Source organism: Phyllostomus discolor, chromosome 12 (assembly GCF_004126475.2).
Source record: "Phyllostomus discolor isolate MPI-MPIP mPhyDis1 chromosome 12, mPhyDis1.pri.v3, whole genome shotgun sequence".
NCBI lineage: Eukaryota > Metazoa > Chordata > Mammalia > Chiroptera > Phyllostomidae > Phyllostomus > Phyllostomus discolor.
The window spans coordinates 54269684-54294857 of NC_040914.2; the positions used below are offsets into that span (position 1 = coordinate 54269684).

Below are 25174 nucleotides of genomic sequence, written 5' to 3' on the forward strand. Positions count from 1 at the left end.
AACAAAGACGCAGGCGGAGGCCGCCCCATCCCCCGGGAACCCGACGCCAAGCGGCTGCAAGGGGATCGGAGGCTGCGTGCGCGGGCCCCCCCCCCCCCCCCGGGCCCAGCACCCTGCCGAGTCCGAGCGCCGGGACCCTTCCTCTGCGCGCCCGCAGGAGATAAGGAGCGGGAGGGAGGGGTGGATCTCCGCTAGAATCCGGTGTCGCCCGCCCGCCCATCCACCCATCTGCCCTCCCCCTGTGGCTGCGGGCGGACCCTGAGCACCCGGGACGGCCTCCCAGGACCAGCCAACCCCCGCGGGCCGAGCGCCCCCACCCACCACGCCCACGCGGGCACGCCTCGCGGTGCCCCGCCCCCGCCCGGCCTCCGCCCCCAGGAGCTGCGCGCGGCTGAGGGACGCGGGGCCTTCGCACCCGCACCCGCACCCGCGTGTTGGCGGCGGCGGCGAGACTCGTCTTCCCCCCTGCTCGTCTGTCTGGCCCACATCGCCTTCGGTGAGTTGGCGCCGCCCTTGTCCCTCTGTCATTGCGGCCGCAGCCAACCCCCCCACCCCCCAGCGCAGCCGCAGCGCAGGACCCCAGACCTCGGGAGCCCAGCTCCCGGACCCGGGGGCCACCTTTCGCCGACGAGGGCGGCACCCTCTCCTCCCCCACCGCACCTCGTCTCTCCCCCGTGGCCTTCCCAGTCGGACACCTCCGGGGCCACGACCCAGGCGACACTCAAGAGGCGACAGGAGGGGGCCCTCGACCCCCGCCCCCACCCCAACACCCGGGTGGCGGGTCCTCTTTGTTCCCGCGGCTGGCGCACGGCCCCCTCCTGTCGCCTCCCGGCCGTCGCCGCATCCACCCCGCGCGCTCCCTCCGCCTCCCGGAGCTCACCCCGACCAGGTGGCGGCGGCGGGCGCCTTTTAGGGGTGCGCGGTCGTCCAATTGGTGGATTTTTAAAAGCGTTTTGGAGGGGGGAGCGCGGCATGGTGGGGGGGCGGTGGCGAGAGCACTTCTGGCTCCGGCTGCTGCTCCTCCTCCGCTCCTCGCTCTCCGACTACTTCGCTCCTCACCTCCCGCGTTTGGGTCCCCCGAGCCGGGCAGCGCCGGGCGCCGCGATGAAGGTGCTGGGGCACAAGATCGAGCTGCTGACAGGTACCGCCGGCCCTCGCCGCCCGCGACTGCCCGAGCTGGAGCGGAGCGGGGCGCGGCGGCTGGGGTTTGGGCGGCTCCGGCTGGAGCTGCAGGAGGGGGTGCGGAGGCCCGCTGATTCCCGGCCCGTGCGCTGCCGGTTCGTGCGCGCAGCCCCGCCCGGCTCTGCTCTGCGAGTCCCCAGTGGCCTCCTGAGTCTCCGAGTGATCCAGCTGTAGTCGGGTCCCCAAAGGGGGAAAGGAAGCCTAGAGCCCCTGCCCTCCAATCTGGTCCCCTAAGGAAGGAGCCCCTGACCGTGACCTTTGGTTCCTGCTTCCTGTGACAGTCTGAGCCCCTCTCCCAGGAGAAGTGTCCTGCTGGGAGTGGACGCCGAGTGGCCTGGGGAGTGGGAAGCCAGACTGGACCCTGGTGACTGGGGACCCTCAGCCTTGGAGCCCCTCTGGAGAAGTGGCCAGTTTCCGCGCTGGAAACCATATCCAGGGTGCTGTGGCCGGAGATCCTCAGAGGACATCTGGGTCTGCCCAGGGGAGGAGGCAGGAAGGAGCAAGGACCAGGGAGGGGCCAGGGGGTCGGAAGGGGGACACTCTCCCGGGCCCAGGTGACCTCCGTGGTAGGGGCGGTGGAAAGACGGGGGGGGGGGGGGGGGCGGGGGGGCGGGCTGGGAAAGGGAAGCAGTCCAGATTCCCGCAGGGCCTGGACGGCGGAGGTGGTCACTCGGTGTGTGTGGGATGGACTCCTGGATTCTGGTCCCTGCCCTCCGCACCTGGGACGTGCAATGCCCCACCTGGAGAACCTTACCAGGAGAACAGAACACAGGGGCCCCGTTAGGAGAGAGGGGCGGCCGTGTGGGGGTGCACTCAGGAAACAGTGGGAGTCTGAGTGAGGACGGAGGGGGGCAGAGAGATTTGAGCAGGTGGCAGCATTCACACTGGACCTGAGAAGACAGGATTTCATAGAAAGGGAGATGGCATCGCAGGCTGGAGGGTGGAGGGCCCAGCCTGTGCCCAGGCCCTGGCGTGTGAGGGAGGCTTGAACTGGGAGTGAAGTGGAGACCAGAGGGCCTGGAGCGTGTGTGTGTGTGTGTGTGTGTGTGTTGCGGGGTTAGGTCTGGTGAGGTTTCAGGCCGTGAGTGCCTGTTAAAGCAGCAAGATCTGGCTGCTCCTTAACTCTGCGGCTGCCTCCCAGAGAGGGGAAATGGGGTGGGGGGGGGGCTGTTCCAGATCCGAGCCCAGTTGGCCACGGGGGATGGCAGCCCCTTCAACCCCTTCCTGGCTTGTCAGAGCTCACCTGAGGCGGCCCGTCCGCCTGACTCCAAAAGGAACCGGCGGCTCATCCCCGAAGGGAAAGTTTTCCCAGCCCCGTGGGGTTTCAGAGCCTTGCGCTGGGGACAGACTCCTGGATCCTTCCCCCGTGCCTCTTCCTGCCCCAGAGGACTGAAGTGGGGACGCTCTCTCAGGAGGCGTGTGCGAGGCTCCAGTGGGGGTCCAGGCTTTGGGGCCCCCATTCAGTGTGGGGACCCTCATCTTGGGGGTACAGAGACCAGGGCCTCCCCTCCCTCATCACATGGCTCTGGCAGACGCTTTAAGCCTTCAGCCGGCTGGAACGGACCCTCCTCGGTCACTGTCGTTGATCCCAGTTGCCCTGGGAGACAGTGCATGTTCTCAGTCGCTGTCTTGTGGTCTTTGCAGCCTTCCCCCTGTCTGTAGCTCCCTGCTGTCCTCTGCCCTGCCCTTCCCCCAAGCTCTGGGTTCAAGTCCCAGCCTCACTGCGGCCAGCTGTGTGGTTTCAGACAGGTTTCTCAATCCCTCAGACTTCAGTTTTCTCATCTTGGACACTGTCGACCCCTCCCTCCGAGAGCTGGAATGGCTCACTGAGACGGCACCGGTGACCCACCTACCTGGTCGGGGTCCACACTTCTCCGGCTTCATCTCCCCTCTGCTTCCTGGGTCTTGGCTGTCCCTGTAATGGAGAACTCCCCCTGCCCTGTCTGGTTGGCCACTAGGGAGTATGGATCTCTCCCCACCCAGCTTTATCCCTGCTTATGTGCGTTTGCAAGGTTTCAGCCCGTATTTCCCATCGGATGATACCAGGTCATGGTCAGGGTGGTGGCCAGTGTATCGTGGTGGCATACAGCAGGTGCTCAATAATTGCTCCCTGGGTCCAGGCTCACATGCCCCACCCCCCTCAGCTGTCTCCAGGATAATTTCTTAAAGATCGCCAATTCCCTGCCCTTGTGCTGACCTCAGAAAATTGTTTGGCTGGACCTTTTTCTTTTTAAAGCTCGTGTTTACTCAGCTGTTGATAGTTTTCAGATTCTTCCGTTTTATTATCGTGCCGGTTTTACGGATGAGGTCAGTCCCTTCCTCACCTCCTACCGCGGAGAAGAGGTGGAGCTGGGTTTCCCACCTGCAGGCCGAGCGCCCCCCCCCCCCCCCCGGGGTCCTCTCATGAGTTGAGTTGTGACTGCCTGGCTTCGGGCCGTTCTCGTAGCTGCTCTGCCCTTGGCCTTCCTCTTCTGTAACACGGGGTCGCCGTGGTTCCCGCCAGGTCACGCCCCTCAGCAGCAGAAGCGAGAGTGTTAAGTGTTGAATGCAGTGTCAGGCCTGCAGTCAGAGCAAGTGACGGTGGTGGGGCTGTTGTCCCCAAGCTGCCACCTCAGTGTCCTGCAGCCTCCCCGTCCCATTGTGCTCCAGTCACCTGGTGCCCCTCCTCCGGGATGTCCCAGCTTCTCCTCTGAGTTGTCCGCACAACCTAGGCCTCCCTGAGAGTCTCTGAGGGACCCTGCTTGGGCCTCAGGTTCCCATCTAATGGGCCAGGGTGGGCATGGCAGCTGGTGGTGGGTCCTGCTGGCCGGCCATCCACAGCTCTGATACCAGGTGGGCAAAGCCAGGTGCCCCTCACAGACGGAGCTGGAAGGATGCCCAGGAGCAGTCCTGCCTCGCCCGAGCGTGTCTTGTGGTTCTGGAGAGAAGAGGGCAGGTATCAGGGTCTGTCCAGGGTGGCTGCAGGGGTGAGGGCGACTAATGCGTCTCCCAGACTCCTTGCAGGGTCTTGCAGGCTCAGGCCGGGCAGGGATTTGGGAATCAGAGGGTGTGAGCTTCAGGGTCAGCTCCCGAGCAAGCCCCTGACGTCTCTGAGGCCGAGGTCTCGTCGCCGGTTCAGTGGGAATCACGGTCCTACCTCCTGAGTGTCGTGGGAAGGAGCCCAGCGCGGTCCCGCCCACCCACGCTTGCTGCCGTCCTCAGAGGGCAGACGCTTGGCGCCTTCGTAGCGGGTGCTTTTTCTTTAGTAGTTTATTTTTATTGTACTTTTTCATTACCATTTGTCACCCTTGTACCCTCTTCTACCTGCACCTCTCCCCCCACTCCGCCTGGCAGGTGCCTTTTTATTTCCCGGGGTGATGCGGGGAAGTGGGGTGCTCGTCAGCAAGTAGGCAGATGGCGAGTTTCGTGCGTCTGCACCCGAACTGCACGTCTCCACAGTGGTGGGGAGTCAGAGGGCGCTCTCCAAAGGCGGGTCGGGCTCTGAAACGGTCCCTTGGGGGCCTCGGTATGGGCTGTTGGACATTTTTAAAAATACACTTGATGTGGACTAAAAAGCAAAACTTCTCAGTCTGGAATGTTGGCGTCGTCGTAGTGCATGGAGCGTGTCGTCTCGCACAACTTCGTCGACTGCATTGAAAAGGCACCTGATCGGTGACGAGGGGGGGGAGGTGTGGACCCACATTGGGCACGTGGGGGAAAGGGAGGCATAGACTTACCGCAGGAGGCGGACGATCAGACCCCTAATCCTTATCTCCAGTTCTCACATGTCAGTACACTTGACTGCTTCACCGGGGCATGGCGATGGAGGTGTGGGGCGCACAGGTGAGATGCCCGGCTGGAGGAGGGGAGGGGTGAGCAGTCACTGAGTGTGCCCGGGGCCACTGGTGAGGGGTGTGTGGGTGACGAGCAGGCCCAGGGTCAGGGGTGTGACTTTTATGAAGGGCAAGGTGGCCATGGGGGCATCAACAGCTTAAATATGTGTGTGGTGTGTGACTCAGCAGCTGGATTTTTTGGGGACAGATAAGGATACGTGCAGACGTATTGGTTCAAGGGTGTTTATCCCGCAGTGGTTGATAGAAGATAAAAGGAACCCGGAAATAGTCATCTCAGCACCTGGCCAGAGAGGAGGTTAACCAGACGGGAATGCATTCAGACCAGGGAACCCCAGGCAGCTGCGGATCCTGCTGCCGAAGCTGTTGCTGCCCCTGAACAGATGTCCCCTTGTGTACCGATAATGTCATAATAATGGCGATGACAGCTCGCCCTTCCGTGGCATTTGCCATGTGCCGGGCACAGGCCTCAGTGCTTTCTTCACAGTAACTCATCGTCTTAGCAACCCGTGAGGTGTGTGCTGTCACACCCCCCCTTTTAAGGGTAAGGCAAATGGGGCACAGAGTAGGTAAGTAACTTGCCATAAGACACACAGATGTTGAGTGGCTGGCTGGAATTTGAACCAGGACATCTGGCTCCAGGGTCCGAAAGATGTTTCAAAACAGTTTGTGTTTTGTTTTGTTTTAAACCTTTTGCAGTGTATAGATTACCACTAAAAAAAAAAAGGCTGAAAGGATATAAGTGAAAAATAGCAACAGTGGTTTTTACCCTGGCTGATGTGGCTTAGTTGGAGGATTGTCTCATAAACCGAAAGGTTGTGGGTTTGATTCCTGGTCAGGGCTCATGCCTGGGTTGCAGGTTCGGTCCCTGGTCGGAGCACGTACGAGAGGCAACCAATAGGTGTCTGTCTCTCACATCGATGTTTCTCTCCCTCCCTTCCTTCCCTTCTCTCTAAAAACAAATGAATAAAATGTTTAAAAATAAATAAATAAAAATCTGGGTCTAAGTCTGGAAGGGTAAACTATCCCCCAAAGTACAGTGAGCACAAGAAAGGAAAAAGGTCTCAGTGATAACTCCATATGCATGTAACCGCTCTGAAGTGACTTTGTACATAAGGCGTGAACATACATGGGTGTTGAGCGCCGTGTTTCTCATCACAGGAGAAGAAAGTCGCAGATGAAAAAGAGGGGAAGTCCGGATAAACTGTGTGGTGTTGAACTGGAGTGGGTGTGGCTCCTTCCTTTCCCACCTGGGCCTGGCAGAATGGCTCCCGCAGGGAAGGGACGTGAGGAGGCTCGTTCTGCCATCCACGAGGAAGTGACCAGAGACTAATGCACCATCGACATCCACGAGCTCCCCCAGGGAGTGGGTTTCGAGACGCGTGCCCCTCGGGCACTCAGAGAGATCAGAAGTTTGCCATGAAGGAGACGGGAATCCAGACGTTGGCGCCGACACCAGGCTCAGCACAGCTGTCAGGGCCGAAGGAGTAAGGAATGTCCCTACCACATCCGGGTGCGGTTGCCCAGAAAAGGCGATGAGGGCGAAGATTTACCAAACGAGCTCCAAACATTGGTCACCTCTGTACCCGTCACCACTGTGAAAAATCTACACACAGTTCATGTGGATGAGAACTAGCTGCTGATTGTCGAATAAAGTTATAAAACAGCCAAAAAACCAAAAACAAAAACGTATCAGTATGAATTCCAGATTTTACAGCTGGGTAGATACGGAAGTGTGTGTGTTAGTACATTGTACTTGCATATACTTTGCAGCTTTGTCAGCCGAGACGCCCTAGTACACTGACACCCCAGAAGCAATGAGCACCCATGCTGCCCAGATCTTGGCTTCTAAACAGCATCTCTGATAAGAGGAACCGGGGCTCCTGGGGGCGGGGGGGGCTAGAAAATCAGAAACGATTCCAAAAATGATGGGCCCCTGGAGAAAGGATCCGAGAGCCAACTGCAAGGAACCTGCGGTGACCAAATCTGGCACAGTTTAAACAGGTACATAATAATAGTGATGAATTATAACCCACAGAAAGAAAGAAATCTCCACGAGTCCATACAGATATCAGTAAATAAACAGAGGAGACGGGGCAGGTCTTTCTTACAGGAGAATTCCAGTGAATACATGTGGAAGGGATGATGGAACCCTGGCTGGCATAGCTCAGTGGATTGAGTGCGGACTGCAAACCAAAGTGTCGCAGGTTCGATTCCCAGTCAGGGCACATGCCTGGGTTGCAGGCCATGACCCCCAGCAACCGTACACTGATGTTTCTCTCTCTCTCTCTCTCTTTTTCCCTCCCTTCCCTCTCTAAAAATAAATAAATAAAATCTTTAAAAAAATACATGTGGAAAGGATGATGGAAATGGAAAAGTGTCGGTAAGCAACCCCGCAGTAACCATTGTGGGTCAGAATCACCGATGGTTGCTGAAATTAGGGGGTGGGAGCATGAGGAGAAACAGGGTGTTTATGGAGTCCTGAAGCACCCTCACACGACAGCAGTGATTGCACAAGGCAACACGGTAACTGTGCAGTGGAGAAACCGGCAGATGCCCCCCTCACCGAGCACGGAGGCTGATGTCCCAGTAATGAAACGGGCTGACCTCCCTTACCCCAGAGAGGAGGCGGCGAGAAGGGCACAGAAGGTTGCTGCTGTGTCCTTTTCAAAACCGCGTGACCCGAGCCCGAGCCCAAGCCAACCACAGGCAAACGCAAATCGAGGGACACTCTGCACATGCAACGGGTGAGTCGTCTTCAGAAGTCGGCGTGGAAGATAAAGAGAGACTTGGGGGCTGTCCCTGGCTGGAGGCACCTGCGTGACCACCAGATGTGTGCGGCCTGGCGTCCTGGGTTCGGGCAGGACTGGGAAACTGGAGACATTCACGTAAAGTGCTGGGTCCGTGTTTCATTTCCTGGTTCCTGGAATCGAATGAGACAGCGTGACACCAGCAGGAGCAGCTGGGTGAAGGGTATGTGGGAAATTTCTGTGCTTTGTCTCCTGCTCAGTTTTTCTATGAGTCTAACATTTCAGAATAAAACGTTAGAAGTTGGAGAAAGTATTTTGTCTTAGTTTTGGCATTGTTTTTTTTTCTATTGGTGCATAAAATGTGAGAGTGAATTATGATCAGTGATGCTTTAGATTTGATGAAATCTGCTCTGTAGACTAAAAGTCTCCCTTTTAAAAAATGTATTTATTTTTAGAGAGAGGGGAAAGGAGGGAGAAAGAGAGGGAGAGAAACCTCAATGTGTGGTTGCCTCTCATGCACCCCCTACTGGGGACCTGGCCCACAACCCAGGCATGTGCCTTGACTGGGAATCGAACCAGCAACCTCTTGGTTCACAGGCTGGCGCTCACTGCACTGAGCCACACCAGCCAGGGCTCAACCCCTTTTCTACACTCTTCCAAACCCACGTCCTTTCCTAGAGACAAGAATCGTTACAGTTACCCTGAATCATTTGAGGACCTTTTCTTTTACACTTGCAAATACGTGTACCTATATTTTTTACCAAAATGGGCTTGTTTATACTCACTCATTTATGACATGCTTTTTTCTCTTACCTGCATATTTTAGAATGCTTTCCCTCTCTGTTTGCGTGGAGCTTCCTCCTTTGTTAACAGCTGCGTGGCACGCTGGGCGTAGGGGTCCAGAGCTCATGGGCCCACTCTCCCGATGCCCACCTGGGCCGTTGCCACCGCGCTGCTACTACTGCACACAGGGCGGCAGCAGCGAGGGGCCTTCGTGCACACGGGGGAGGGGGGGTGCTCTTCCTTTGGGATAATGGAATCCCTAAAGACAGAAGCGCAGGGTTGATGGACATCTGCATTTTTAGCAACTGCCAGGTGGCCCTCCAAATGGAGCTGAACCCACTCACTGCAGCGCAGCCGAGACAGTCAGTGCTGAGGGGTCCCGATCCCTCGACAGTGGGGGTGGTCTCAGCAAAGAGTCCTTGGTTTGTGCATTCATCTCACCCCATTCAACCAACGCTGGCCCGCGTCAGCAGCCCAGAGGCACGAGTGATTTTGTTATCGTCATCGCTGCTGCAGGGGTGGGGTGGGGAAGGGCGTTCCCAGGCTCGTGCTCCCTGTGGCCGGCTGTGCCTCCTGCATCAGCTGGGGTCTCCGCGCTGCGTGTCAGAATCCAAACAGGGCTGCCTGGGGCACAGAGAGAATGTGCTGGAAGGACGTGTGTGCGTGTGTATGTGCGTGCATGTGTATAGTGAAGAGACGGGAATTCACAGGCCCAAGTCAAGGACGAAGCAGGAGAACTGGTCTAGTTCAGGCTGGGCGCACACCGGGGAGAGAGGGGAGGATGGCTGGGACGGGAAAGGGAAAAGAAACGCGGTGTCCCCGAACCCTCCTGCCGTCTCCGCGGGGAGACAGGGCTCTTGTGGAGCGGGGCTTCCAAGCACGGACCCTGGGGTCCCTTCCGGACTCTGCCACCGGGGGACAGTCACTCCCTCCTTGAGCCTTTCTTCCCTCATCTGTGAAGGGGGGGCACGGGGGGCGGGGTCTAGTCCCCGTCCCTGTGCCGCCCCCACACCCCGCCCCAAGCTCAGGACGGGGCGCAGAGGGTGATGTGAGGGGCCATCCACCTGCAGGACTCCGGACTGCCTGCAGTCGACGGACGGTATTGTATCAGTATCAGCTGTGATGAGACATTCATGTGTCTAACAAGGCGGCACCCCGACAACCCTGGTGCCCGCCTGGCACCGTGCAGAGGTACTACGGTATTGCCGGCCCCATTCCCGGTGCCGAGCTGTACATCCTCGTGGCTGTTCTGGGACGACCCACTTACATTTCCTAATCCCTTCACCTTTTCTGCCCAGCCGCCCAACCCCCTTCCCTCTGGCAGCCACCAGAATGTTCTCTTGGGTCTGAGTCTGTTTCTGTTCTGCATGGTGGTTTTTTCAAACCATAACTTTCTTAGGAAGAAACTTCCCTGCTCCCTCACCCCCGCCCTCCCCCAATCCCCAGGGGACTGTGGGCCTCGGCCTCCGTCCCAAAGCTCCATGGCACGGCCTGCTGGGCCCTGGGCTGCCCCTGTTTCCCGTGGGCTGAAACAGGCCCAGTTCCCCGGGTCCTGAGGTTTCTCCCCAGCCCTCTTCCCCTCCGCCTCCCCCATCGCAGGCCATCTGCCCCTGCACTGCCCTCTCTCAGCCCTTTTCATGGCACCGTCCTTATAGGGACAATGGTCTCCTGGAGCGTTTCAGAGCAGGCCTGGGCGAGGGCAGGGGCACCCCAGTGCTGCCCAGGTGTTTAATCGAATGGGGTGCTCAGCGAGGCTGGCAGCTGAAAAAGCCCTGGAAGAGTTTTCCAGGGTGGGCCCCGTCTGTTCGCTCCCCACCCAGGTGGGCGGGGGAGCGTGCAGCCATCAGAAAGGATGGAAGAGAAAGGGGTGGGGGCGAGAGGCGAGGACGCCTTGCTAAAAATACAGCCCATCTGCACGGTGTTAGCTGGTTTCCCCGGAAACCACTGGGAACCGAGTGCTCTGGCGTGGCGTGGAGATGCGGGACCTGGGGGCCTGGGTGGGCACCGGTCTCCCTGCCCGGCCTCTAGGGACAGGGCTCTCCCAGGGAGCTCCACGGCTCTCAATTAGCCCTCCACAAGGCCCAGCGGACCAGCCTTGCCCAGCCCAGCCTCAGCACATCTCAACCCCATAGCAGACTCTGGTGGCAACCCCGGGCCTTGAGGCAGCACCTGGGTATCGCTCTGGAGAGCTGCTGCCTCGTGCCTCTGACGGGAGGGACGGTCTGGAGCTGCAGCCTGGCCTCCCAATGGCCCTGCCACAGCGATGGGTTCCATCTGGCCCCATGCCCCTGGGTCCCAGGCACCCCCCGGGGCCCACCCCTCCGTCACTAGGCCTCCCACAGGGAGGAGCCAAAGCAGCAGGGGTGGGCAGGGGCAGGATGTGGTGGGGGAGGCCGGTGCGTCTGTGGACCGACCACTGGTGGGATGGGCAGCCTTTGGGGCAGAAGGGAAAGTCGGAGGGCTTCACACGTAAGGAAAGCTGAAAACAGAGCTGGGAAGGAAGAGAATGTGGGAGGGGCCCCGTCAGGTCAGGCACTGGACTGGACTAGGAGTCCAAAGACCCCGTTTCCAGGCCTGGCCCCCTGTGGACCTGCCCGCGGTCCTCCCTTGGCCTTGGTTTCCTCATCTCACTGCCCATCGGGGCGAAATCAAACAAACAGCACAAGGAAGCGCTTTCGGAGCCATGGCAGCCTGCGCGAGAGTCAGGGGTCGTTACCCATCTTCAACCAGATCGTCTTTTTTTTTTTTTTTCAAATGGCGTTCTTTCCTGGTCTCAGATGGCAGGCTGTAGTTCTCCGTCCTCCGCCGGGATAATGCCTGTTTGTACTTCCCATCACTTGGGATCTGTGTGTGTGAGCATCGCCTTTTCAGTCCAGCAGACACAGGCATTTCCCCGAGCTACTCACTATCTCCTGTAAGTCCCGGTCCCACAGGCCCACAGTCTGTGTGTCTGATGCCCTGTCTGCGGATACCTGTAGCGTCTTCCGGTTTTTCTCTGACAGTGTAAGTGGCACCGTGGTGGGCGTTCGTACAGGTGTCATTAGCTGCCCTTTCTGAATTCCTTAAGGGATTCCTTCCAGGGAGAGGATGGCTGAGCCCAAGAGTGTGAATCTTGGCAGTAGTTTCAGCTCGTTCTGCGGAACTGCCCTCCGGAAAGATGTGTCCGCACGCATGCACACACACCCGCAGTGCCCTCAGAAAAGGCCAGCTTTGGTGCATCTTCGCCAGCTCTGCGCAGTTTGCCAGTTCCTTTGGCCAAAAAAAAAAAAGGGTTTTGCTTTCATCTAAATCTCTTCTACTTCTAGTGCGCTTTAATATTTTCTCATGTGTTTGTTCTGAGCGAAGCCATCCTGAAATGCAGGTGAGGGGTGGTGGTGCCAGGCTCGGTGGGTTGTGGGGTCCCGGGACCCTCTCTGACCTGCCCCTCCCCACCACTGGCTCCTCCAAACACACACGCAGGTGTGTATTTATACACATATGTGCACATGTGATCCTCTCCTCCACTGAGGTTCAGAGGCCCGGGGTCTCCCAGGGCACCCACTACGGCCCAGGGCCTACCTCTTGGTGTCTGTGGGTTGAGTGGCTGCCATGTGTCACCATCCCCAAGGGTGGCATGCCATCACAGGCACCCCCGGCTTCAACATCGTTCTGCCTGCCACACTACCAGGTCCCACCCACCGCCCGGCCTTGTGCCCCTCTCAGGGCCACCCTCACCCAGGCCTGTCCTGCAAGGCCCTCTAGACATCTCTCAGCTCTGTTCCCCTCTGTGTCCCCCAGGACCCCACTGGCCACAGGGGGGTAGGGGTTATCCTGTATTGCTTTTCTTTTTCTTTCCTGTTTTCCTTTTTTGAAACATATTTTAACTTTGAAGGACAAATAATACAATGAGATTCCTGCGCCAAGCAGCGGAGTGCGGTGCCTTGCCCCGCCCCCAAACCCCAACCCGTGAAGCGTTGGGATGGGCCCACATGTGGGGACCCCGGGATGGAGCAGTTGGGGTGGTGCTGTTCTCCTTCCCAAACCCCGGGCGTGGGGCGCGTGCTGGGAGAGTCGGGGCAAGGACCCGGCGTCCCTGCTGCATCGGGCTGCAACCCTGGTCCTCGCCCCCTCCCCAGGGCTCCTGCTCCACGACGTGACCATGGCCGGGCTGCAGGAGCTGCGATTCCCGGAGGAGAAGCCGCTGCTCCGGGGCCAGGACGCCACCGAGCTGGTGAGTCGCCCCCTCGCCGTCCTGGGGCGGAGGGCACCCCCTCGTGGCCAAGAAGAAAACTGCGTGTCTTCCCTCCCGCCTTGTCCCACTGACCCTCTATGGGGCGAGCCTCGCGCTAGGAATACTCAGGCCAGGGGCCCCCAACCCTTGGACCTTGGACTGCTACTGGTCCGTGGCCTGTTAGGAACCGGGCCCCAAGGGAAGCTTGCCTGAGCTCCGCATCCTGACCCTCCTCCGCCCACCGCTGTCTGCGGAAAACCCAGTCCCTAGGGCCAAAAAAGGCTGGGGACCGCTGACTTAGGCCACCCTGAGAAGCCTTGTCCCCGCCTTGGGAGCGTTCCTGGCCAGGCTGACTGGCCGCATGACCGCCACGTAGCCAACCTCGGTGGCTTTGTCCGCCTTTGAGGCTGGAAGGCTACTTAGGAGAGTCACTCCCACTGCAGTCACGAGAAAGCTGAGGTCTTGGCCGAGGCCACACTGCAATCACCGACTGAGCAGCAGTCACAGACTGGGGCTGAGCCCAGCCCCCGGTTCTGGGAGGCCCCGGGGCCCCAGGAGGGGGTGCCTGCTGGGTGCTGCAGTGGGCAGCAGGGACCCTGTGCTCCCCACCGTGGGGGCCTGGCCTGGCCTGGCCTGGCCTGCAGCTGCTCCGCCTTTTCCTGGCAAGCTCTGAGGTTTGAGGGCCTGGGTCCCCAGCGGGGGCCGTGGACAGAGGCACTTGAGGTTGTTGTTTTGCCCCCAAGGGCCCTCATTGGGGCTCTAGGGTTAGATCCCAGAGTGATTTCTACCCCGTACCTTCCCCCACTGCGAGGTCCACGCCCATCAATTTCTGGGGCCCCTGGCCTGGGGCTTTCTGCTGGTTGTGCCGTCCCAGAGCCCGCCCCACCTCCCCGTTTACAGAGGGGGAGCCAGGAACCCAGTCCCTGACCCCTCGGCTGTCCTCCCCCAGCCTCCCACCGGAAGGAGGTGAGCCCAAGAGCCACTGAGGGCCACGTGCTGGGACAGCGTGGCTGGCTAGGGCCCCACAAGGCTGCCGTCCCGCCCCCCAAGAAGCGTACAGTCTAATCTTAAGGCAGAACCCGGAGTTAACTTACAAGTCCTGATTCCCGGAGGGTGCCCCCAGGAGCGCTCAGGGGACAGCTGGTGAGCTGCCCACTCTGCAGGCCGCTTGTTCTAATCCTCCTCCCTCCACCGTCTCTTGTTCGAGTGCTTGCGGGAGCCTCCCCACAGGCCCCGCGACTCTGCACACCGCTCTGCAAATGCCTCACGTCACTCCTGCTTCCAGGTGGCCGGCGGCTGCCGCCTCACTTGGCGATACAGCCACAGCCCTTCCAGGGCCCAGGGCAAGACCCCTGTCGCCCTCCACACTCTCCCCTCCCTGCTGCTCACCTGCCTCCCTGGCTCTCTGCTCTTCCTGGCACAAGTGGACCCGGTTCCCAGCTGTTCCTCATACCCGGGATTCGCTAGCCCGGGACTTTGTAGGGCCGGCCCCTCATTTCAGTCAGGCTCTGCCCAAGTGCCTCCTCCTCAGAGAGGCCTCCTCTGAGCACCGCCTCCAACACTGACACCCCCCGAGGCTCTGTGCCTGGCCCCGGCGCTCACCTCTTCTGGGCCCTGCCTGACCCTGTGGGTTTGGTGCGCCCAGCGCCTTCCAGCGCCCAGCACGGAGCCTTGCACACGGTGGAGGCTGTAGATGGGGTGCAGCCAAGAGGGAGGCAAGCAGAGACCAGCCTTCTTGTGCGGGCGTGATGGGGCACCCGGCGGCCCCCGGGGACCCCTGCCCCCATCACATGAGCAGAGGAGGAGGGGTTGGGGCGGGATGGGGGTGTTGCTGGCTGGAACAGGGGGTGCTGTGCGCCTGTGGACGGCGCAGACAGCTCAGTGCACCTCGGCCACACAGGTCCCGTGCCTGCGCCTTCCACCCCTCCCCTCAGCGGGGCACCCCAAGAGATGCCCCCTTCCCCTTCTTCTACAGCCTGGCCCAGCCCTTTGCTGCCCCTCTGAGAACACGCCCCCTGTGACCAGCAGCCTGGCTCCGCCTTCTTTCTGCTGCCTTTGGGGTCTCTCGCCTCATCCCACCCCCGCTGGACCTGGACAAGGGTTTGCATGAGATGCCCCCACCCTGCATGAGGGTCCCCAGCTCAGTTTCTCTCCTCTCTCTGCTCCGCACAAGTCCCGTGCTGGGGACCTGGTCACATCTGCTTTCTCCAAAGGCACATGAATGCCCTGCCCCTAGCCCCCCCTGGGTGTTCCCAGCGTGGCCTTGGCCGATTGCAGTGGCCCCGGTGCAGCCCTGCCTTGCTCCAAGCGGCCGGCTGTCCCCTCCCCGGGCGGTCGCACTCACAGGCAGAGCCTCCCTTTCCGGCTGCAGGGCTGCAGCGTGTCTGTCCCTTTCACTTTTTATTCCGCAACCCGCCAGGGGCAGTAGCCCTTCGAGCCCAGCGAGGAGAGAATACTTCCACACATTTACCGCCCCCCAGCCCCCGTTCCCCCCACCCTGACCCTGGTCCCCCCAGTGCAGTTCCTCCCTGGCCTCGGGGGTCTCTGGGTTGTCCTGTATCGTTCCTGCTGGTTCTTGGTTTGTGGTCCTGCCCGCCAGCCCCCCCCCCCCCCAGCACCCTGAGCACGCACGGCACCCCCTGCCATTCTCAGCCTCATCCTCCGTGCTGATTTCGTTTTTAGCAAAACTGCCCCATCCCTCCTCTGAGGTGACTGAACCCTTGGGGCCTCGAGGACAAAAATGTCTCACGTCCCTTTCCCTGGCCCCCTCGTGGCTGGCCCTCCAGTGAGAGGGTCCACCCATAACCAGCCGTGCCCCGAAGCCGGGCTTTTGCCCCTGGGTGAAACCCTCTCCACGCCCCCCACCAGGGGCAGCTGGCTTGCTGGTGCTCATTCTTTTCCCTCCCACTGCCGTGACATGAGGTTGTTTTCCCTGTCGCACGTGCTGGTTTAGTAGAGGCTCGTGGCACACCCGTGGCATAGGGTCCCGTGCAGGAGTGCCCACTACCCAGGACAGAACCACAGCCCATACCACACTTCTCCTTTAAAGTGATAAGACGACTCTACACACTGGATCCCAGCCAAAGGGCCGAGAAGTGATCCACGCTTCTCCTTTAATCCCCACGGACCTTGAGCAGCTCAGCCTTACAGCTCGGAGCGGAGAGGTTTCTGGCAACTCTGCTCTTTCTGGGCATGTGCTGACCACCCCTCTCCCCCGAGGTTTCCTTCCCCAAATACGACCCAGAGAGGGTGCAGCGTCTGCGCCCATGGGATGGAGTCCCCACTCCTCTGCTCCACACATCTGCCGCCTTGTGAATAGCGGGTTCTCCTGAGCCACAGTCCCCATGTTCCCGGGGTCAGACCTGTTCATCCGGGTTTCTGTGCCAGGCTTTAGGTGGATGGCAGAGCCGGGCGTGGTCCCAGTGGGAGCAGCAGGCTCCAGTCACAGACACATGGGTCGGCCTGAGTGAGCCGGGAAGCAGGGGGCCTGGTGTTTCGACAGCGCGAGGCCGACGGGTGTATGCTGGGGCCTCAGCCTCCCGGTCCCTAAAGTGGGGGTGGAGGTCATGGCCCTTCTGCCCCCTCCCGGGCCTCTGCCCTGGTGCCCTGATAGTCAGACCTTGGGGGCAGCAGGACAGAGTGGCCAATGGCAAGGGCTGGTGGCAGAGATGCCGCCCCGAGGCGGCCCTGTGTGTGACTCAGCCTCTCGGAGCCTCGCCCCACTCTCCTGTCAATGGAAATTTCACGTTTCACGTGAATCGGGAAAGTGATGTGAGTGGCTGTGCCCGGGCTCACCCGCCAGGCACCTGCTAGCCCGGCGCCTGGCACTCGGGAAGCTCTGGATCACTGGCGTCCGCACAGAGATGAATGGGCCACGCCCCTGTGGACACCCTGGCCAGCCGGCCTCACGCCCACGCCTGTGTTTGCTCCCTCAGGAGACCTCCGACCCCTTCCTCTTGGCCGCGGACACAGACTGGAAGGTAGGTCTCAGCTCTCAGCCTCCCCGAGGTGGGGAGATGGGGACCGAAAGCGGGTGGGCCCCTCACCCACCCAGCCTGGTCCCAGAGGAGGGCCACACCCTTCCATGTGCCTGGAGCATCGGGGGCTCGCCACCTCATCCGCTGGCAGCCTCCGGGACCACCTGCACTGCGTGCCATGGCTCCGCTTGCCGCCTGCCCGGTGGGGAGATGCCCCCTCCCTCCCTGAGCAGGATGGGGGAAGGGAGGCCTGGGGGAGTGAGGATGGAGACCGTGGGGAGGCATGCTGTCATCTGAATCAGCATTTTCCTCCAATGATAGCCAGGCTGCTGCTCCAAAATAGCTCCTGTTTCCATGGCAGCTGTTGCCGGGACAACCATGTCCTCTTTAGTGTGATGCCAGATTCCTTGTGAAAACTGAAATTGTTCTTTGTTTTTATTCCTTCTCACAATGATTCCTCTCCCTCGGCCAGCCATCTCTTCCCTCTGAGTTTGTAGCGGCCCGTTATCTCCGGGTCTCTGAAAAGGTCGGGCGGCAGACCCTGTGGGAGCTTTGCTGGCGTCAGGGTGCCGCCGACCACCGCAGCACGCTGGGCAAACTCAGACCCTGTGGGGCCTTCCTCCCAGCCCGACAGCCTGGGCTCTCACTGCAACCTGGGTCAGTCTCCGGGCCCTAGGACAGCCCTGGCCTCGTGGTCTGCACGCAAGGGTGACGCGGGAGCTGGGGCGACAGGCTGGCTCCTCCCCCGGACTGCCAGGCGGCTCTGCAGTGAGGATCCGGCCTTGGGTCACGAGCCCCTTCAAGGACACGGCAGTCCAGCTGCAAACACCGAGGGCTCCGGAGCTGGGAAGGACAGGGTGGGGCCTGGTGGGGAGGGACACGCAGGAGCTCAGGGAGAGAGGGATTCCAGGGATGTGGCCGCTGGAGAGCGGAGGCCCAGTGAGAGGTCAGTGCCTGCAGGCCGCTGAGGGGTCCTCTTTGTCCTCCCTGCTCCGAAGGACTAGGGACGCGTGGGGACTTCCTCCCCAGGAGGGAGCTGGCGACACAACATCCCAGAGCAGCCAGCCCCTGCCTCAGTTTCCTCACCTGTACAGTGGGTGTCAGGGAGATAAAATGAGCGCTAAGGTGCGAGTGAGCGTCAAGACTCCTGATCCTTCCTCGTGGGTTTGTGAGCACGATGTGTCATCCTTACAGCTGCCTGTGCCGTAGGCACTGCTGTTTGCCCATTTACAGGTGTGGAGCCTCAGAGAGGTTGGCCGACTTGTCCAAGGTCGCACAGCAGAGACGTAGCCGAGCGATGGCTGGTGACTGGGTTTGGCTGGCAGAACCACAGCCTGCCCTGTTCGGCCATGGCCATGCAGCCTCCAGGGAGGGGCCGGCAGTTCGGCAAGACACATGGGTGGTCCCATTTCTTCCAGACACGGGCAAGGCCTGGGGTCAGGTGGAGAGTGATTTATGCGGCCTTTTCTCACTCTCAGAGCCGCCCCGTGTGGAAGTAACAGTTCCTGCTTACAGCCGAGGGGCCTGGGGCACGGAAAGGTGAAGCTTTGCCCAGAGTTGCCCAGCCAGTGGCTGGGGAGCTGGGGCTTAGACTCAGGACTGTGGATTTGAAGCAGGTGCGCTGAGCAGAAGGGGGTCCGAGGCGTGGAGTGGGCAGTGTCCGAGGTCAGCTTCTCACCTGAGTCCAAGGGTGGGAAGGTCACTGAGAGGTCAGACATTGGACTGGGCGTGAGGTTGGATGGGGACCTTGGAGGAGCAGAGGTTTGGTGGCACAAAGAATGGAAAGGTCATCACTTCCAGAAGCGTGTGGGAGGGTCACACAGGCTGCATCTTTGTAGCCTGCCTCTGGCTGAAGCCTCTTCCCGTGTCCAAGTGGCCGCAGGGAACAGGGAGAATGGCTGGGACACGAGAGGCTGGGCGACACCCTGTCCCACACCCTGGCTGCCCCGGGCAAGCGCAGGACCCCGCACCCCACCCTGGGCCTCCAGGGCCAGAGGTCAGCGATGGGGCAGGGAGAGTTCCCGGTGCCCCCCAGGCGCAGGACACGGCCAGGAATAGCCCACATGGCAGGTGTTGACCAGGTCACCGGGTACCCAGAGACAAAGAGGTGACTGCCTCCCCCCGGAGCAGAAAGCCCGTGTGCTGGGCTGTCGGCGCAGGCTGGGGCCAGCGGCGCGGTCCTCCACTAAAGAGACAGAATGGGGGCACGGGCGCCCAGCACCCTCCCTTCTCCCTGTCACTCCTTCCTCCCGCTGTCCTTGGGCTCTCTCCTCTGCCCTGTCCCTGGCCCATTTCCTCTCCTCCTCTGCTCTCCTGTGCTCCCCCTTCCCTGTTTTCCTGCCTGCGAGTCTCCAGCCAGCTCCCCACCCAAAGCCTTGTTTCCCTGAGGGACAGGGCATGGGCGGAGCCTGAGGGGGCTTGGGGGGGGGTCCTGCTCCATAGAAATCCGGGAGCCAGGCCCGTGCTGGGTGGGCCTGTGAGGGGTGGGCATGTCCCCCCACCTCCCTGGTGGCCTCCAGTCCCTGCAGCGGGGTGGAGGGGTGCGCAGAGCTGGCGCATGCCACACCCTCCCTACTGCTGGTACCCCTGGCCCCAGAAACCCCCCTTCAGCACCGCGGACAGGCGGGGGTGGGGGACAGGCCGGGGTGGGGTGGTGCTGGCAGGTGGGGCTGCCCTCAGGGACACTCTGGGCTGGTGGGGAAGGAGCAGCCTCCTGGAGCAGGGTCATGACCCAGGTCGCCCCAGACAGCAGGGGCCCCTCACACCCCTTCAAGGTTGTGGTCCCCGCCTTCCTGATGTGGCCGTTGGGCTTGGGGCCGTCTCAGGCCCCTCCCTGCCCCCCAGGCTGTGGGTCAAGGGCTGTGCAGTCCAGGGCAAGCCTCTGCCGCCCCCTGCCCTGCATTGGTGTGGGTGTCCTGAGAGGCTCCTGTGTACCTGACACAGGGCCCACCTGTGCACGTGGCCCGGTGTGCCATCTGGCTGGACTCGGTGTGCAGCTAGCTGCAGCTGTCCGCGTGTGCTTGTGTAATGGGGGTGGCGGGATGCGGGGCCTGGGGGCTGCCAAGGATTCTGTGTTGCTGTTGGGGGGGTGAGGGGGGGTTAACAGGAGCGGGGGCTGGGTGAGCGAGGACCTCAGAAGCCAATTGGAGCCAGGTTTGTCTCCCGACAGCCAATCTGGAAGGCGGGGCTCGCAGCAAGCGAGTGGCTGCTCAGAAACCCCGCAGGGAGGAGGGACCGGCCTAGGGCGGGCAGGCCCCACGTATAAACGGTCACGGGAGCGGCGCCCCATCACAGAGCCGCTGATTTCCCGCTGGAGCTGTCGCAGCCTCCAGACTCCGGTGACTCAGGCCTTTGTTTGCCCTTCCCTGTCGAGGCGTGTCGCCGCCCTCGGCAAGATGCCGGAGTGCTGGGATGGGGTGAGTGAGGGCTGCGGGGGCCGAGAGGTTGGGGGGGGGGAGGGAGGGGCATCCCTCTGCCTCTGTCTGCGGTCCCCTCTGCCTTCGGTCGCCTCACTTTGCAAGTCCAGCAGGTTCTAGTCTCCTGGTGACCCTGGCCCGCGGCAGCGATTGGGGGTGAGCTGCCCGTGAGGGCCTGCGGGGGGCGGGGGGGGCGCTGAAATCCGCAGCGCAGGGGCTGGGCTGTGACTTAGCTGTAAGTCTGTGCGGACTGTGCGTGAGAGCGTGCGGACCGTGTGGACCTCCCACGGACGTGTGCCCTTCGCTGGAACGTGCCTGGCGGGGGGCTGCCTCGCTCCTGTGACCACCTCTGCCCTGGCCAAGGCCGTGTTCCCTGCACGCTTCTGGGTGTCCGCGCGCGCAGGTGCCCGCGCTCCTGACCCCGCGGGTTGTGCGCGTTTGCGTGGCTGCACGGGGGCGCGAGTAGGGCAGCGTCTTCCTTTCTTAGGAGGTGCGTGCGGCCCCTCCGTGGCCCCCGGGGCACGGCGGGTGGGTCTGGGTCCCGGTGCTCACCGGGCCTTCAGGCAGGAGTCCCTGCAGGGGAGCGGACGCGGTGGGGGCTAATGCCTTATGTTGTAGGTGGGGGCAGGGGACGACGGGGCCCCAGGTGGGCTCCAGGGCTCGCGTTCCCGCCCCGGCAGCCGTGCCCAGGGCCCTGTTCTTCCCAGCAAGGGAGAGACGGGCACACCTAGTCCTCCATCCCCGAGCCGGGCTCGCCCTGCGGGGTCCGCAGGCTATGGGTCCCCTGCACCCAAGGGGACGACGTCAGCGCCTCCCCGCCTCCCGCGGTTCGCTGAAGGATTGATGCGGGGGCGACGACGGAACCGCAGGAGCCCTTCCACCCCACCCCGCTCCGAAACCCAGCTTCGGGGGCTGCCGCCCTCAAGGTCAAGGGCGAGGGGGGATTGGTTGCCGCAGTGCCTCCGGCCGGGCGCCCACCGGGGGGCGGGAGGTGGTGACGTCACCAGGAGCCAATGGGAGCACTCGGTCCGGGGGCTGGGGGCTCGGAGCCTACCTCTGCCGGCCTTGAGGCGCCCCGCGTGTGCAGCCCCTCGAGAGACGGGGACATCCGGCCTCTCATCCCGCGGACCTGAGTCTGAGCTCCTGGGTGGGCAGGGGGTTCGGCCAAGGTTACCGGGCCCCCCGGGAGGGGCGCCGGGGCCGATACCTGTCCCTGGGGAGCTGAGCCTCAGTGGGACAGGCACTGCCGCTGAGTCCTGCTGCCCAGGGGATAGTGATGGGGCGGTCGCCCCACGGCTGGGAGAGGACAGACGCCCCCTTACTTACACCCACGGACCGCCTGGGTGTGAAAGGTCACCGTCCTGCGCCCCCCTTGTGCCTGGAAGGGGGAAAGGTGACCCGTGCCGCCGAGGAGCTGCCCTTTCTGCCGCAGCAAGCGCACTGCAGCTCTCGTTAAAGGGGCGCCCTCCTGCCCCGGAGCAGCGTGCCCGCCTCCTGCCCCCCAGCCCCGCCCTCTGGAGCCGTGGGGACGCAGCTGTGGGGAGGCCGCCTGCTGGGATGCGCCGGGGTGGAGCTCATTGATCTCCGCAGAAATGACCACCTTCAGTGCGGTCCCCTGAGGTCTGCCCCTGGCCCGGCCTGCCGGGCCGTGCCCTCTCTGGGCTTGACCTTGGGCGAATGTGTCCCCTTTCCCAGCCTGAGCTGCTCCTCCACGGCTTGAGTCGCTGTGGGGAGTGAATGAGGAGACCCCGGGAAAGTGCGCAGCCCCTGGTCAGGGGGCAGGAAGCGTCCCTTGTTTCCGTGGCCCTGAGCGGGGCGGGCCTGGGCCCCCCCCCCCCCCAGGATGACTGGGTGTTTCTCACAGGACCCCACAGCAGAAGTGTGGCTCCCAGGGCGTGGCCTTTGGCTGTGGGGCTGGCACCACCAGACACAGGCCCAGACAGTGGTCCTCTGAGCCCAGACACACACAACTAGTCCCCAAGAAGCTGTCTCCTACCTCCGGAGTCTGTCCCTTTCCTGTCGGGGAAGGAACTGGTTTCGGGGCAGGTGTGGGCTTGGGGGGCTGAAGCGAACCAGCAGCAGCGGCAGCAGCAGCAGCAGCGCCGGAGGCTGGGCTGGCAGAGCTTCCCAGCGAGACAGGACCCTGGAGGGCTGCGGCAGCTCACCCCACTGGCTCGTTTGCAAAAGGGACCAGAGCTTTCCGACACGCATCAGTTCGCATTGTCCCTGTGCTGAATGCCCCTGGGTGGGGGGTGCTCCGTCTGTTCCCTCCCCGCTGCCGGCCACTTGGAGTGGTGAGGATGGGACGTCCCAGCCCCACGGGGCCTGGTGGCTGCCTGCCAGCCTCTTTCCCCAGAAGAGCCAGGAGTGAGGGCTGCCCAGAGCACCCAGCACGGTCTCTCCCCTCCAGGAGCACGACATTGAGACGCCCTACGGCCTTCTGCACGTGGTGATCCGGGGCTCCCCCAAGGGCAACCGCCCGGCCATCCTCACCTACCATGACGTGGGCCTCAACCGTAAGTGTGCCCCCGCCGCACCGGCCTCCCCCTGCCCTGAGCCTGCCCGAGCAGGGAGGCCTCCCCTCCCCCCTCCAGGGCCCCGTCGCCTGACCACTCCCAGCTGTGCCCTTGGTTTCCCCACTGGACCTCGAGGCGGACGCCTCTGCCTCCCCCGCTCTCCTGGAGCCAGGGCCGCCCTGCCCCTGCTCAGCGACAGGTGTGTCCTTGCAGACAAGCTGTGCTTCAACACCTTCTTCAACTCGGAGGACATGCAGGAGATCACCAAGCACTTCGTGGTGTGCCACGTGGACGCCCCCGGCCAGCAGGTGGGGGCGTCCCAGTTTCCTCAGGGGTAGGTACCCCGGAGCCCCCTCCAGCCTTCCCCAGCTCTGCACCCGAGGCCGCTCCTGGGCCTGACCCCCTGCCCCGCCCTGCAGGTACCAGTACCCCTCCATGGAGCAGCTGGCCGCCATGCTCCCCAGCGTGGTGCAGCACTTCGGGTGAGTCCCGCCTGCCCCTGCCCCCAGGGCCTCCCTCTGCCCTGCCACAGAGCCCCCAGGCTCTGGCTGAGGTCTGAGGGCTGTGGGTGGGGCCTGCTCGGATGACACGTGAGGGAGAGGGCAGCCCTGGCCCTGGAGTGACAGCCACGCTCTCCTCCAGGTTCAAGTACGTGATTGGCATCGGGGTGGGAGCCGGAGCCTACGTGCTGGCCAAGTTCGCAGTGAGTTCCCCCCACGCTGTGCACCCCCCACCCCCCCCAGGGCTGGCCTTCCTGGGGCCGCTCTTCAGCCACAGGAACCTTCCTCTCCTTCTCGTCTCTTCACTTAGAAAGGCCTTTTTTCCCCTTTTTTGTCTCTAAGGAAGTGAACTGCTTTTGGAAAAGGTTACTTTTCCATCCATTTCCTCAAAAGACGATGAACTACAACTTAGCTTAACTATTACCTAAAGCCAAAATTTCCATTAGCAACAAACTATGCAACGAATTGCTCTAGCCACTAAATAGGGATCACCCTAATCACTCATTCACTCATTAGGGTGGTAGCGAAACAAGTCATGTTTTTTTTTAAAGATTTTATTTATTTATTTTTAGAGAGGGAAGGGAGAGAGAAAGAGAGAGAGAAACATCAATGTGTGGTTGCTGGGGGTCGTGGTCTGTAACCCAGGCATGTGCCCTGGCTGGGAATCGAACCTGTGATGCTTTGGTTCTCAGCCCGTGCTCAATCCACTGAGCTACACCAGCCAGGGCTACAAGTCGTGTTTAAAGCAAAAGCCACACTTAGGTTCAGTTTGTGTGGTGTCATGAAAGTCCCATTTCCAAAAACATCATGTTGGGGAGGAGCCACACGCTGTTCATTCCTAAAAACGAAAAGTTAATCTTCAGGGTTCCAGTGATTTCTTTCTTCAAAAGAAATGACCAGAGATCTTCAGCTCTAGGGTCCATTTCAATGCTTAACGGTTTTGGCAGCTGTAGACCGTGTCCTGGCACCTCAGCCTCCACGTGACGTGAGCGGCGTCTGTGTCCTGCCCCCGAACACGTGTGAACTGCTCAACGGAAAACCCCGATTCCTCTAACCACGTCTCCCTGAACCGGCTTTGGCTCCCACATAATCAGCATCACTAGGGCTTCCTTGTCTATAAAAAGCAAAGAAACAAAATGTTCTCTCTTTTTTAAAGATTTTACTTATTTATTTTTAAAGGGGGGAAAGAGAGGGAGAGAGGAAGAGAAACATCAATGTGTGGTTGCTTCTCGAGCGCCCCCTACTGGGGGACCTGGCCCCCAACCCAGGCATGTGCCCTGACTGGGAATTGAACCCTCAGCCCTTTGGTTCGCAGGCCAGCGCTCAATCCACTGAGGCAGGACTCAGCCCACTGAATCACACCAGCCAGGGCCAAAATGTTCTATTGAAGATATTTAATCCTTAGTTTTACAAAAGCAGCATCTCCAGAGACATATTAAAAGGGGTGAAAAACAGCAATATAGGCACAGATTGCAAATAAATCGAAGAATTTTGGAAGGTTTCAGTTGGACAGGATGAGCGGGGGCAGCTGGAAGACGAGCCCACCTAGTTTCCCAGCTGTGGCCAGTTGGGCCCGCCTGTGAGACTGGGCCGGAATTCTACAGCCTGTTTAGTGGGTGGGTGGGGAGTTTGGGGATTCCTGCGACCTGTCCTCCCCACCCCCGACCCCCAAGCCCTGTCTTCCTGTCATCGCAGCTCATCTTCCCTGACCTGGTGGAGGGACTGGTGCTGATGAACATCGACCCCAACGGCAAAGGCTGGATCGACTGGGCTGCCACCAAGGTGAGCGGGGTCCACCCGGCCAGGGGCAGGGGTGGGGGCGGGGAGAGGCAGCTCTCACACTGACGCCCCCTTGGCCTGCAGCTCTCCGGCCTGACCAGCACGTTACCCGACACGGTGCTATCTCACCTCTTCAGCCAGGTGAGGGTGTGGGACCACGCTCCTAGGCGCCAGGGCGGGCGGTCCTGGGGAACCTCAGCGGCTGCTGAAGGTCCTGGCTCTGCCCCTCCC

General features: G+C 61.4%; 1 protein-coding gene and 1 pseudogene across 6 annotated transcripts in view; both read left to right on the forward strand.

The window, feature by feature from the left end:
- The first annotated feature begins 341 nt into the window (after positions 1–341).
- The window catches only part of NDRG4 (NDRG family member 4), a 31660-nt gene continuing 6827 nt past the window's right edge, over positions 342–25174 (forward strand). Inside the window, exons 1-9 of one of the 6 annotated variants that reach the window (XM_028501712.2) lie at positions 342–496; positions 12661–12755; positions 16691–16735; positions 22559–22664; positions 22878–22998; positions 23084–23146; positions 23307–23367; positions 24860–24946; positions 25028–25084. In XM_028501712.2, coding sequence (XP_028357513.1) covers positions 12684–12755; positions 16691–16735; positions 22559–22664; positions 22878–22998; positions 23084–23146; positions 23307–23367; positions 24860–24946; positions 25028–25084 — 612 coding nt within the window. In that variant the 5' untranslated portion in view covers positions 342–496; positions 12661–12683. Of the gene's footprint in view, positions 497–883; positions 1142–12660; positions 12756–16690; positions 16736–19894; positions 20149–22558; positions 22665–22877; positions 22999–23083; positions 23147–23306; positions 23368–24859; positions 24947–25027; positions 25085–25174 lie in introns of those variants that run through there. The other 5 variants (XM_028501713.2, XM_028501710.2, XM_028501711.2 and 2 more) reach the window with 5 other exon arrangements.
- Positions 6232–6729, forward strand: LOC118497486 (annotated as a pseudogene).